This window comes from Apteryx rowi, unplaced genomic scaffold (genome assembly GCF_003343035.1).
Source record: "Apteryx rowi isolate R43461 unplaced genomic scaffold, aptRow1 scaffold_186, whole genome shotgun sequence".
NCBI lineage: Eukaryota > Metazoa > Chordata > Aves > Apterygiformes > Apterygidae > Apteryx > Apteryx rowi.
The window spans coordinates 1,380,208-1,391,890 of NW_020448152.1; the positions used below are offsets into that span (position 1 = coordinate 1,380,208).

At 45.2% G+C, this 11,683-nt stretch overlaps 2 protein-coding genes across 11 annotated transcripts in view; one reads left to right on the forward strand and one right to left on the reverse strand.

Moving 5' to 3' along the window:
* CLEC16A (C-type lectin domain containing 16A) overlaps positions 1-8,441 on the reverse strand; it is a 95,309-nt gene extending 86,868 nt beyond the window's left edge. For 9 of the 10 annotated variants that reach the window (XR_003252865.1, XR_003252866.1, XR_003252867.1 and 6 more), the window contains exons 1-2: positions 8,202-8,441; positions 182-310 (exon numbers count right to left, since the gene is read on the reverse strand). Coding sequence is in view for 7 of the 10 variants with exons in the window: in XM_026061816.1 (XP_025917601.1) it covers positions 182-310; positions 8,202-8,281 (209 nt within the window). In the remaining 3 variants the exon portion in view is untranslated. Of the gene's footprint in view, positions 1-181; positions 311-8,201 lie in introns of those variants that run through there. The other variant, XM_026061817.1, reaches the window with a different exon arrangement.
* Positions 8,442-10,987: 2,546 nt separating this feature from the next.
* The window catches only part of DEXI (Dexi homolog), an 8,032-nt gene continuing 7,336 nt past the window's right edge, over positions 10,988-11,683 (forward strand). Inside the window, exon 1 of the mRNA XM_026061892.1 lies at positions 10,988-11,573. Within this exon, the coding sequence (XP_025917677.1) occupies positions 11,036-11,317 (282 nt within the window). The 5' untranslated portion in view covers positions 10,988-11,035 and the 3' untranslated portion in view covers positions 11,318-11,573. The remainder of the gene's footprint in view (positions 11,574-11,683) is intronic.

Below are 11,683 nucleotides of genomic sequence, written 5' to 3' on the forward strand. Positions count from 1 at the left end.
TGTTTCTTTGTAAGAAAAGAATGCAGTCCTGCTTATCTTTCTGCTACAGGATATAACCTTTCTCCCAACATTCATGAAAGGCAGTCTTAGAAGGGTTAACCTCTTGCAAGTAGATCTCTATGCAACTCCAAGCAATTTTGGGTCTGGATTTTGTTTTTGAAGAATGATTAGAATTACTTACTCAAATACTGAGCTGTCATTCTGATCCCCCCATATAAGGATCTCTGTTATAGAACGAATAGTCTCCACCAGTAGATTGCGGTTGTGATCTGTAACTGTTGTATTTTTGGTCAAAACATGATACATGTACCTAAAAGAAAAATTAACTGCAATTAATATGCTACCCTGTGACTTTCACACACCATGTTTGTCTGCAGTCACTGTAACTTAATTTAGATACACATACATACTATTTCTAATCATTGTACAATTTCAAAATTCTAAAATTTCTTTTGAGTACTGATGCGGAGGGAAAAGTAATTGTTAAACAGAATATATGGCCAATGAAACAAATTCATAACTACCCAGACCAATTATGAATGCTTATGCATATGTTAACAGGAGGAGAAATTACATAAAACTTGTCCATTAGTGAACTAGCAACTAGTGAACAATTAGCAACTTAGTGAAATTTATTAGCGAGTACTTTAAATTCCAGTAGCTGATATGGAAAAGAGCAAGTCCAGAAGAACGCATGTGTAAATCTAGCTAGAAAACAGCCTTCTATTATCTGCAGTGACACTTGTCAGAACTTATGTTAATTTATTTGATGGTTAACAACCAAGACTATCAAAGACCATTTCACTCATCTTGGCAAATCTCCAAGTCTCTGACCATTCAAACATAGAAATATCACTCTGAAAGGTGGCAAAGTCCAGCTTTACTATCTCAGAAGGTAAGACTGCAAGACTGCCTAGTGAAGTTAGAGAAGTGTACATCTATATTACAACAGGTGACAGGAACCTAAAGAAAATTTGAAAAGCTTGCATTACAAATCTCAGATTTTTATTTAGTTAAGGAAGTGCATTTTCTGATTTTCTTCTATTTTCAAAATAATATATTATGTCAGGTAATGTATATTATTTCTCTGTCCTACAAAAAGGGGAGAAGATTCTAATAAAAGCATGAGAAAATATTCAAAATCACTCCTTTCTTTCATCTGTGGTTTTTGCTTTTATGAAGTAATAAAGAAAAAGGAAGAATGTAAGGAAGTGGCACAATTACTATAAAAGAAAAAATTTTAAGTTACTGCATATTTAGAGAAATTTCACATACATTTTAAGACTGCGAAAGTTTAGCTTACTAAACACCTTCTGGCTATGTGGCAGTCTATCGTTGTTTTGGATTCTGTGGAAGTTTGTCCAACAATTACGGCTGAAACTTTAGCAAACCATTAGCACAGGAGTTTAAAAACATAGGAGTTTAAAAGTTAAGGATGCCATTTTTAAGGAAAGCCACAGACCCGATGACCTCCAGCAGCTGCTGAACAAAAGATAAAAATACAGATTTTTGCCAAGCTACCATATGGTTCCAGGAAACATTGTGCATTTCTAAAACAAAATTTTAGGAATCTCTGGCTTGCAGTAAGTTTTAGAAATGTGTCAAAAACAGGCTCAAAATCACATTTCAAAAACCAGTATTTCCCACCAATTTAATCTACCCTAAGAAACTTAATCACTGCACAGGGCAAACACGCAGCTGGACATGAGAATGCCACTTAACTGAATACACGTATTAGGCTGTTCCAACTATTTATCAGACTGAGAAAGAAACAAACCAAGATATTACCTAGCTTCAGAACCTTCTTCATGCTTTAATTCAACAAAGAAAAGTTTGATCATACTTCCAGTTTCCTTAAAAATTTACAACTGGTTTTGGGAACCTTCTTCAACCACTGACAGAGCTGCCTCTCAGTTGGCCAGAGCTTCACATACTTTGCTACAAGACACAGACCATCCTCATAGGCCATGCAGGAAACAGAAGCTATTCCAGAAAAGTTTATAATAATCTTATGGTAAGATGTTATAAGTTTGCTGATTATGACAGTGCTTAATCATTAAATAAGGATTTACTGTGTTAGGTACTGCACAAATACATTGAAAATTAAATGAGCAACTCCGATAAGTTTACAGCTTTAACAAACTTGATGTACCACATGGTCCTTTCCCTCCCCCCAAATTAGCAATGTCATAAAGGATAAATCATATTAAGGTTAGTTGAGCAGAGGGAGGAGGAAGAGAAAAGGAAAAGATGGCAGGAGGGGAAAAAGATACGCCTTTCATACTCTTCCTGTTCAGTAAAAAATTTTCTCTCTCTCTTTCTCCCCCTCTCTCCCTCCACACTGTTTTCCTCACAGATCAATACTTGTTTCCCAAATCCAGATCTGGACCTGCTCAGGTTGAAACCAGTCATTGGAAAAAATGATTCATAGCTACCTCCTACAGTCATAACTGCCTAGTCATGTGCTGGTCCACAACAGGAGTCACTTGACAGCTTGACAAAGCTTACATGCAAATCCTCTTCAATTAATCTGACTATCAAAGTTCAAAATTCCTTCTGTGGAGACAGTGTGATGGGTCACAGGGAAGATGGGAGAGTTTGTAATTTTGACCACTTGTCAGAATTCCTAAGACTTTCTAAAAAGCACATGGTACACAGGTCCTACAAAAACTTCCTGTTATGGTACTACACCTGTTATCAGGACAATGAACCAAGTCACTGCTCTGTGTGCATGTCAGTTAACAGAGTAATGAACAGCTGAAGTCTGAAGGCAATTATATCAGAACAGTTCATTCTACAATAATCTGCTTGGTAACTATTTTTCAAGAGAGTTAGTTTAAAAGGATAATTAATGTTACACTGCCTAGCATATTTTAGTTTAGATATTTGAAGCGATATGTTTATAGATGTGATAATTTAGACATATTTCTAATTAATTAGCTGCAGCACATAAACTTAGGAACAAGGTTTACTCCAACTACAGAATTCTGATGAGTATAAACAATGGAAAGAATTCTATGCTATTACCTCACCTCAGGAGTCACTGGAATGTAGAGCATTACAAACATTTCTGGCAAAGCAAGGAACGTTTAATAACCATAAATACATTCTTAAGTCCAATTTTATTTGCTTGATATCAATGTTACTGCAAAGTTCCCTGACTTGCAAACACACTGATGCATTAAGAGAAAAATACAGGCTTTACTTTTAAGCTACTCCTTTATTCATTTACTTGAAAATGGATGAGAAAGCATGCATGAACTTGTTTCTCTTACCAGACAGGTCATGCAACATCCTGTATCATGAGAATATAAAGTACTGCACAAGACTGGTACACAAATTCTAAAAAACAAACAAACAAAAAAACAAAACCACCACACCCACCACACCCAACTATCTTTACCTGCTGATTACAAAGGACAAAAGTTTGTGCTCCAAAATACTAAATCCTTACAAAGAAGGATTATCTCTATCTCTCTACATCTGAAAGCTTCAAGTTCAAACAAAAAACAACAAAAAAAAAAACCAACACACCATGCAGGAAGTATCAAAGCACCTGATACCATTGACATCAGTGGGAGATTTTGTCAACAATTTAACAAGACAGAAAATTCTGAATATTTTCTGGTAAGAAACCATGCTTATCGCAGTAACATATTACAACTACTCATGAATATAGAAGTCGTGCAATTATTTTTCTACTTCTTACACACATATTAAAACAGACAACAGTTTAGGAAGCCAAGCACTCAGAAATTAGAAAACACTGAATTTAACCATAGTATACTTGCTTCTTCATGCTGCCTTAAGTTACATAATTAAGGTTTTTGCAGAGGCAACTCAATGCATAGCATGGACAGTACTTCAGGAAATGAATCAGGTATGAAACAAGAATCTTCAACCATGCTTAATTATGGACACTGTATGTGACCAGGTCATGAGAAATGTTCAGCATGCAACTATAATGGCATGCATCCTGCATGCATAAAAGGTTTTAATTAAAATACCAAGCATTGAGACAATAATGAGAAACACATTTAAAAGCAACAACAGCTCTAGATAAAACATCTCTTTACAAACAGGTTGGAAAAGTAGGAAAAAATGTTATTTATACCTAGAAAGAAAGATACTAAGCTCAAATTCCAGACAAAGTTGCTCAACCTTTCACATTAACAGGAAATCTATGATCAGAAAAAATATGATCAGAAGATATCTTCAGAAACGGCTGAGCTGGTTTAAGATATTACTACTGGAATAAACCACAGAAATTCTCTTTATCCATTCCACTATGAAGTTAACCAGCTTAAATTACAGTTTGCAGATTGAGAGGGGAGGAAGATAAAAGTGTCCTCTCAACTAGATCTGGCTATGCATCTACTGAGGTTAGACTATCCTCAACTGGCAATAAGAACTTTTTTTGGTATTTTAGCCACAGGTCACAGCTCCTAAGGTGAGAAGCTGCAGAAACAGAGCGCAGTGACTATCAGAGCAGCCAGAGAGAACAGGAGGAAACCCTGACCTACACAAGAGTGCCTGGCTTACATGCAAAAGTAGTCAAGAACCACACCTGAAGAAGCCACACAAACAAAAGATAGAGAAGAAAATGCATCTAGTGAGGAAGCAATAACTTCAGGTTTGCATAGAAAAAAAGGCTGTTGCCTCAAATAGCCATGATGCATTCATTTTTAGAATTGAAAGCATGTAAAAAACAGAATAGAGGGATAGATGAACAGCCTAGCTAAACAAACACTTAGAATATACACTGTCGAAACAGATCAAAGGTATTGGGTGTCCTTTCCTTTACAATAACGCCATTTTAGATTTCACAATTAAAGATACCACACACAGTATTCTAGGAGAGAATTATATACTTCATCTCTTAGATAAGTCAAGCATGAGCCACAATACTTCTAGACTTAAGTCCTTTCTGCTGCAAATAGAACAGGATATTACTTGTTCTACCACCCATGGCCACAAGAGAACGTATGATCACATTTTTCTTGCCTAAAAGATTCTGAATGCTGAAAGTGTCCCTCTCAGCCTCTTTTTTCTAAACTTAAATTCAGTTTCTTCAAATTTCATCATGCATCAGCATCCTTGTGCTCTCTCTCTGCACTTGAATTTGTCCATCTTCAAGTGTAATATCAAAAGCAGATAGATGTTCTATCTAAATGTCCACCAGTGCTAAGTAGCTCAGAGTAACTGCCTCCTGTATGTTAAATACAACATTTCTATGTTTATATCTAAGGGTAACTCCCCCCCCCCCCCCCGGCAATGCCTGATGATGTTGACTTACTCAGTCTGACCTCCCATGCTTTCAAAATTACTTTCCACAGTACTGCTGCCTCACCAGTTACATTCTGTTTTGTATTTATGCACTTGATTTCTCTTTCTTTGGTAAAGAGCCACACATTTAAATTTAGTCTTGCTGGTTCTGAACATTTCTCCAGTTTAGAGATAAGGACTAGAATACATACATCATCTTGAAAAAGCACTTGTAAGATCCAAATCTTATACAAGTGCATCCTACTCATTACTGTCAGAGCCCATTCAAAACCTCTTTGTAATTTGATTAATCATTGAAAACTACCAACTATATATTTCTCAATAAGTTTTGTATTCACAATGGTTTCATTTAGGAAGTACTTCTGTTAATGCTCTCCTTTTCTTGTAATAAAGGTTACCAGTACTGGTATTGCATTGATCATACATCACTTATTATTATTGTAGGAAAAAAAAAAATAATTTGAGGAAGGAGAGGGGAGCACCCAAATTGTTAATTCACTGAGTGATCCACTGAGGTCAGTGAGAACTGAATCATGAAGAAAGGGCATTGCAACCTGTTCAGAACAGGATTAAGATAAATCAACTTTTTTACCAAAGATTTTGACCAAAAATTTTCACACTGTTAGGCAAAATTGTTCATTTTGTTGCAAAGTATTCAGATTTCTCTACAGACAAGTCTGAAGAGATTTACTATACAACATTTAGCTTTTGTAGGAAGATAGGGAAGGAAAGAAGGAAGAACAGTACAAAACAGTAATACAACAAGAATATTTAATGGTGATAAACATTCTGGAGAAAATTACAGCTATTATTTTAAAAGCTACCCAAAGCATAACTGTTAAACACATAAGTGTTAACTGCTAAAAATGAAGATTTTTTAACAGAACTTAAAAAAATGGAAAATGTGTGCTGTTCCCATATGCAACAGCAAATGAATGAATAACATGCTTATATTAGGATTTATTCATTACTGATATTCATTCTGATTCATTCATTACTGATTCATTCTAAACAAAGCCCAACAGATCACTATAATTTTTTAAATTTAAAACAAAAGTAGTTTTAGGACAACAGACATAGCTCCTTTAAGTTGCTTTGAGACCAGCTTCTGACAATAGTGAGGCACTTAAAAAGCTGAGTCTGGGAATCCAAGAACATTATCATGGCTATCCACAACAGTCAGAGAAAATTAATGTCAGCTAGAGACTTAAAACCTGCACACACATTCAAGTAACAGACCAGGATCATATCTGGTCTTTTCCAATGGAAAAAGAAAACAGGTCCATTTAGGTCAACCTGCAGGCTTTCAACCACAAGGAAGCCTGTGACAATTGCCCATCCACTCACACCATCCAAATCCAAACCTTGATACACAATCAAGGAAAGCCTCAGTTTCCAATGCCCTGCTCCAGATCTATTTAGGAGCTGCTCATTCAAGTTCAAGTGTATTTTAAAGTCACTCTTTGTAGTTTGAATACCACTACATCTATAGAAGATGAGAAAAAAAGGCATTAGAATAAAGCAAGGAGGAACTCCAGGTATCATGCTTTTATGAAATGATAACTATACTGATTGGGACAATCAATGCAGAGATGTGCAGATCAAGAAAAACCTGTTATTTCACTTAAAATATCATTATTACTACTCTTGAAAAATTAATTCAACAATTCATAACTGGAACATAATAAGTTACTCCAGGAAGCAAAAAGATAAAGCAATTAACTTCTGCAATACTTCAGCTGTCTTTAGAAAGGGGAAAATATTTCATGTGATGGATATGAACTGCATATCAATGGATATGGTACTTCTCAGTCTACCAGAGGTAATGCCTTGACAATTTTCAATTCCTTAAAATAACTTCCCTAAAATAGGATGGCATCTTTCACTTCAGAATGGCAAAAATGTCTGTTTTAATCTATCATTCCTCAGGAAAAAAATTATGACCAGGTCCAGCACCAGAAATATTCAGTAGCAATATAAGCTCTAAGCATAGACCTCATTGATTTTCTGGCAATAATCAGAACCCTTAGAACGAAACACAGAACTTAAAAATTTTTTATCCTTTGTCTTCCCTCCAACTGTCTAGTGGCAGAGCTAGAAAAAGCTATTCTACCCCTTCTGCAGTTAGCAATAATGCAAGGACATCAGACTCTACAGACCAACACTACAATTCCCAAGCTCAATAGCTTTATTTTCGTGCCAGCTGCTGAGCCTTCTACCCAGGGCACATCCCTGGACCTGCAGAACCATCGCCCTGACTGTTGTGAATCACCGCTGACTGCTTAGATCTTTTTCCTTTTCAAAAGCTCTGTACTTTTTATAGTCCGGAACCAGGCTCCTAGGTCCTTGGCCACTACCAGGAAACAATAAAAGTTCTCTCTCAACAGGAACGCGGTATTTCTCGTATTTAACACCTCTTACACTCTGCTCCACGGGGCGAGTCTGTGATATAATTAGAAATAAAAAACACGTATAACAGCCGTGAGTGTGGCATTGCACCATGGAACTGCGTCTGCCCTGAAGATATTTTGGGGCCAAGAGACAAGAGCGCTATCAAAATCGGGACTCATTTCACGGAGAAGGAGATGGAGGAGGAAGCAAAACCACGCTAAACAGAAAACCTCCGTCGCTGCTCGAGAACCGCTCCGGGAGCCTTCGGCTCAGGAGAGCTGCGAAACGCGCAAACCGGGAGGGACCAGGGAGCCGTCTCCCTCCCCCCGCACACATCCGAGCCGCCCGAGCCAGAGCCCGGCCGGCTCTCCCCCCACAACGCCGACGGGCGCCGGTACCCCCCGGCGAGGGCCGGCCGCGGAGCGGCTCCCGCTCGCCGCCGCCGCCAGCCACGCGCTCCCCTCAGCGCGCTCCCCCTCACGGCCCCCGCCCCCTCCTCCGAGCCCCGCCGGCCCCACGCTTACTTGAGGTGATCCAAGGAGTGGATGCTGCGGGCGGCCTTCCCGTGCCCGCCGCCCACCCAGCTGCGGGAGCGGCCGAACATGCTGGCGGCGAAGGGCGGCTGCGACTCGCGAGGCTCTAGGGCGCCATGGTCCCGAGGGGATCGACGGGCCGGGCAGGCGGGCGGCGCCGGGGCGGACGGAGACCAGGAAGCAGCCGGCACCTCAGCGACCGACAGCTGCCGACCCAAGCAGTCGGCGCACGCAAGCACCAAGGCGCACGCGCCGGCAGGGCACGCTGGGAAATGAGGTCCCGCCGCCCCGCCTCCCACAGCCCGGCAGCTGGACGAGGACTGCAAGTCCCAGCATGCATCCGGTCCGCAGCACAGCGGGGGCGGGGCCCGGGGAGGGGGCTGCCGGGGCCGTTGGTGCCCGTTGAGCGGCGGCGGGGGGCTCGAGACCGCGGCGGCGGGAGGGACGGGGGAGCGGGCACTGCCCGCCGGGGCGGACAGGGGCGTCAGGCGAGCGCTCAGGGCGGAGCCAACATTTTTTCCGGGGGATGCCCGTATTTCCAGGGTCCCCGAGGTTGGGAGAGCGGGACGGGGACGGTCCCGGCGGCGGAAGCGGGGAGCGCTCCTTTTATTTCGGCTGTCTCATCGCTCCCTGCAAGGGGGTAAAAACAGTGAAAGCAAAACACCGAAACGGAACGGGAAAACACCCTTCCCGCTGGCCTTCCTTGCAGGCTCTGCGACGCGTCGGGCCCTCCTGGCGCTGCGGCCTTGCGCCCTGCTGCAGCACGGACCGAGAGGAGGCGCTGCGGGCGGACCTGCCTGTCACCGCAGCGGTCCGCCACGCGCCGCGGCCGCCAACGGCCGCAGCCGCCACGCGCCGCCGCAGCCCGCCAACCGCCACCGCCGCGGCCGTCACCCGCCTCCCGCCTAGAAAAAATCGCGAAAGGTCCCGGGGAGCCCGAAGTTTTCTCCTTTCCTGTCAGTATGTCCAAAGAAAAGGGAAAATGCTTATCCTAAGCCAGCTCCCGCTGAGAACCTTATTTTGGCAGTTCTTTTAGAGGAAAGCAAAGGCAAAATATACACACCAAGTGACACTTCTGAGGAACGAAACACGCTTCGTGTCAGGTATGTGCTTAACGAAGTGCCACGTTTGACCACAACGGCAGTTACGAACCTCGAAGGCTTGAAGGACACCTTGCACCTCCGAGAGCCTAAAGACTGAATTCTATTTTTAATTTATACTGCCCCTCTGTTTGGAAGTTACGTGACTTAGATCTAGTCAAGTCGTGAGAAGACTGTTAAGTTAGAATATAAAAGACTAATTTCAGCCTAAACTAAAAATAGCCTTTTAACATGTGCACATACTTTTGAAATACATTGTAATCTGAGCTAAAATATTTGCCTCTGACATTTCTTGTTCACCTCTCGTAACTCAAAGACGAACCAGCTTTTGATGGGGTCAGTTCTAAGCAGAAGAGAACAGGATGCTGCAGGAAGTGGTGATGGAAATGCAGTTGCTGCTGTTCCTCTTGCTAAGGTCTTTCATACACAGTATTGCACACTTAATTTTGAATTGGCTTCAAAACTAGCTTAATTAAAGCAGAACAAAGACCAGTAATGACTGTCCTAGTAGATGTGTTTTATATTTATTTGGTTTAACCAGATCAAACTAAAAGTTGAGGGAAGAGAGCTGGGTTTGTTGTCCAGTGTCAATAAATAAGTTTAAAATCATGCCTTTGATTATAATTTGATATTGGTAAAGCCTTGGTCAATAAAGAAACGCCTCAATTGAATATTAAAGTGCCATTATTATTGCCTCTGGCATCAGGAAAACCAAAACCTGACAGCCTACCTGAGCTGCAAGAGCAAATAAAAGAATCGGAATGACCTGTTACAAAGGAGGTGCGTGTAGAGAGTCCTAACGATTATAAATCCACTGGCAGGTACTGGAGGAGATGCTGCAGAAGCCCTGGCAGTGCCTGGCGGCCCGGGAAGGCCTGGGCGCCGGTGCGTGCGTTGTGCAGCCACGGGTGCCCGGGGCGGAGAGGAACCGCATCCCGCCGGGCGGGCGGCGCGGGGCTGCGGCGGCGCTGCTGAAGGGGGAGAGGAGAGAGGAGGTCTCCCCTCGCCCCCCCAGCCAGACGATGCCCCCGAGCAGGCGAAACGGGATACGAGTGCGGCTGAAGCCCCGTGAGGCGGCGGTGCCAATCACGGTGCCTCCAAGCCAACCAGCGGCGGCGAGGGGCGGCGGCGGGCGGCGCCGGCGGAGGAGCGATGCGAGGGGAGCCGGAGCGGGTAAACAGACGCGGCATGCGGTGGCGGGGGGTCTCGCCGGGCAGGTCGGGGGCTGGCGGGCTCCCTGGCGGCGGGCAAGGGCTCAGCGTCAGCCGCCAGAAAGCGCCTGCACGGTTATTCCGAGAAGTTTGCGAGCGGGAGCAGGACGAGAGCCGCGGCGGGACTGCAGCAGCCGGGCTGGAAATGCCCCTGACGAGCCTTCTGCCAAAGGCAGCGCTGCGGCAGCGCCCCTGAGGCCCGCGGCGGCCACCTGCGCGCGGGAGCTGCGCGGGCAGGAGCCGAGCCGGTGGCCTTGCGGGTTTGCCATCTCTGCGCCCCTCGCGGGGTTCTCCTCTTTCAGGGTCCGCATTGCTCCGTCTCTGGGATTTTGTCGTTTGCTGCAGCTGGGGCTGCGGCGCGTTCTCGTCCGCCCTCTCCCCGCTGCCTGCCTGCGTCCCGCGGCTCCCGCACGTCCTCCGCGCCCCGCCAGGCGCCGGTGGGGCAGGTCGGCGCTCGCAGCCCGCCGCCGAGCAGCGCCCCGGCCGCGGAGCGCGCCGCAGTCCGCACAGCTGTATGCCCGCCGCGGTTTCGGCACATCTGGATTCGCTGGAGTCTTGGGCCTTCCATGCGCTGTTGGTGCTGCCCTATATGTTTTACGTGGGCTTGTTCTTCGTCAACGTGCTGATCCTGTACTATGCCTTCCTGATGGAGTACATCGTTCTCAATGTAGGCATTGTCTTCCTGCCCGAGGATATGGACCAGGCTCTGGTGGATCTGGGGGTGCTCTCCGACCCTGGCTCAGTGCTCTACGAGACGGACAGCGAGCTGGATGTCTTCGATGGCTACTTGGAATAACGCCCCCGCAGCGCTGCGAAGCGGCTGCGGAGTGAAGCCCTCTGGCCGCGGGCCGGTGGGGCTGCGTGTCCCGGCACAGCCACAGCCAAGGCATCGGGGTGCCCTCGCTGCGTCTCAGCTCCTTGTGCGCAGCATCCTCCGTTCAAAATGGCCTCACCGGCGCAGGGGTCAGCGGGGGCTGCTGCTCCTGGCCGGGCTGCGCAGGACCTGCTGCTGCCGCCGCTGCCGGGAAGGGCCCGTCGCGCTGGCACGGGAAGTAAGTCCCCTCCTGCCGCTCGTCCCCGCGAGGAGCGGGGCGCGCACCCGGCGGCCGGCAGAGCCCGGCGCCCTCGGCCGCCCGCGGGGAGGAGCGCGGCGGCACGGCCG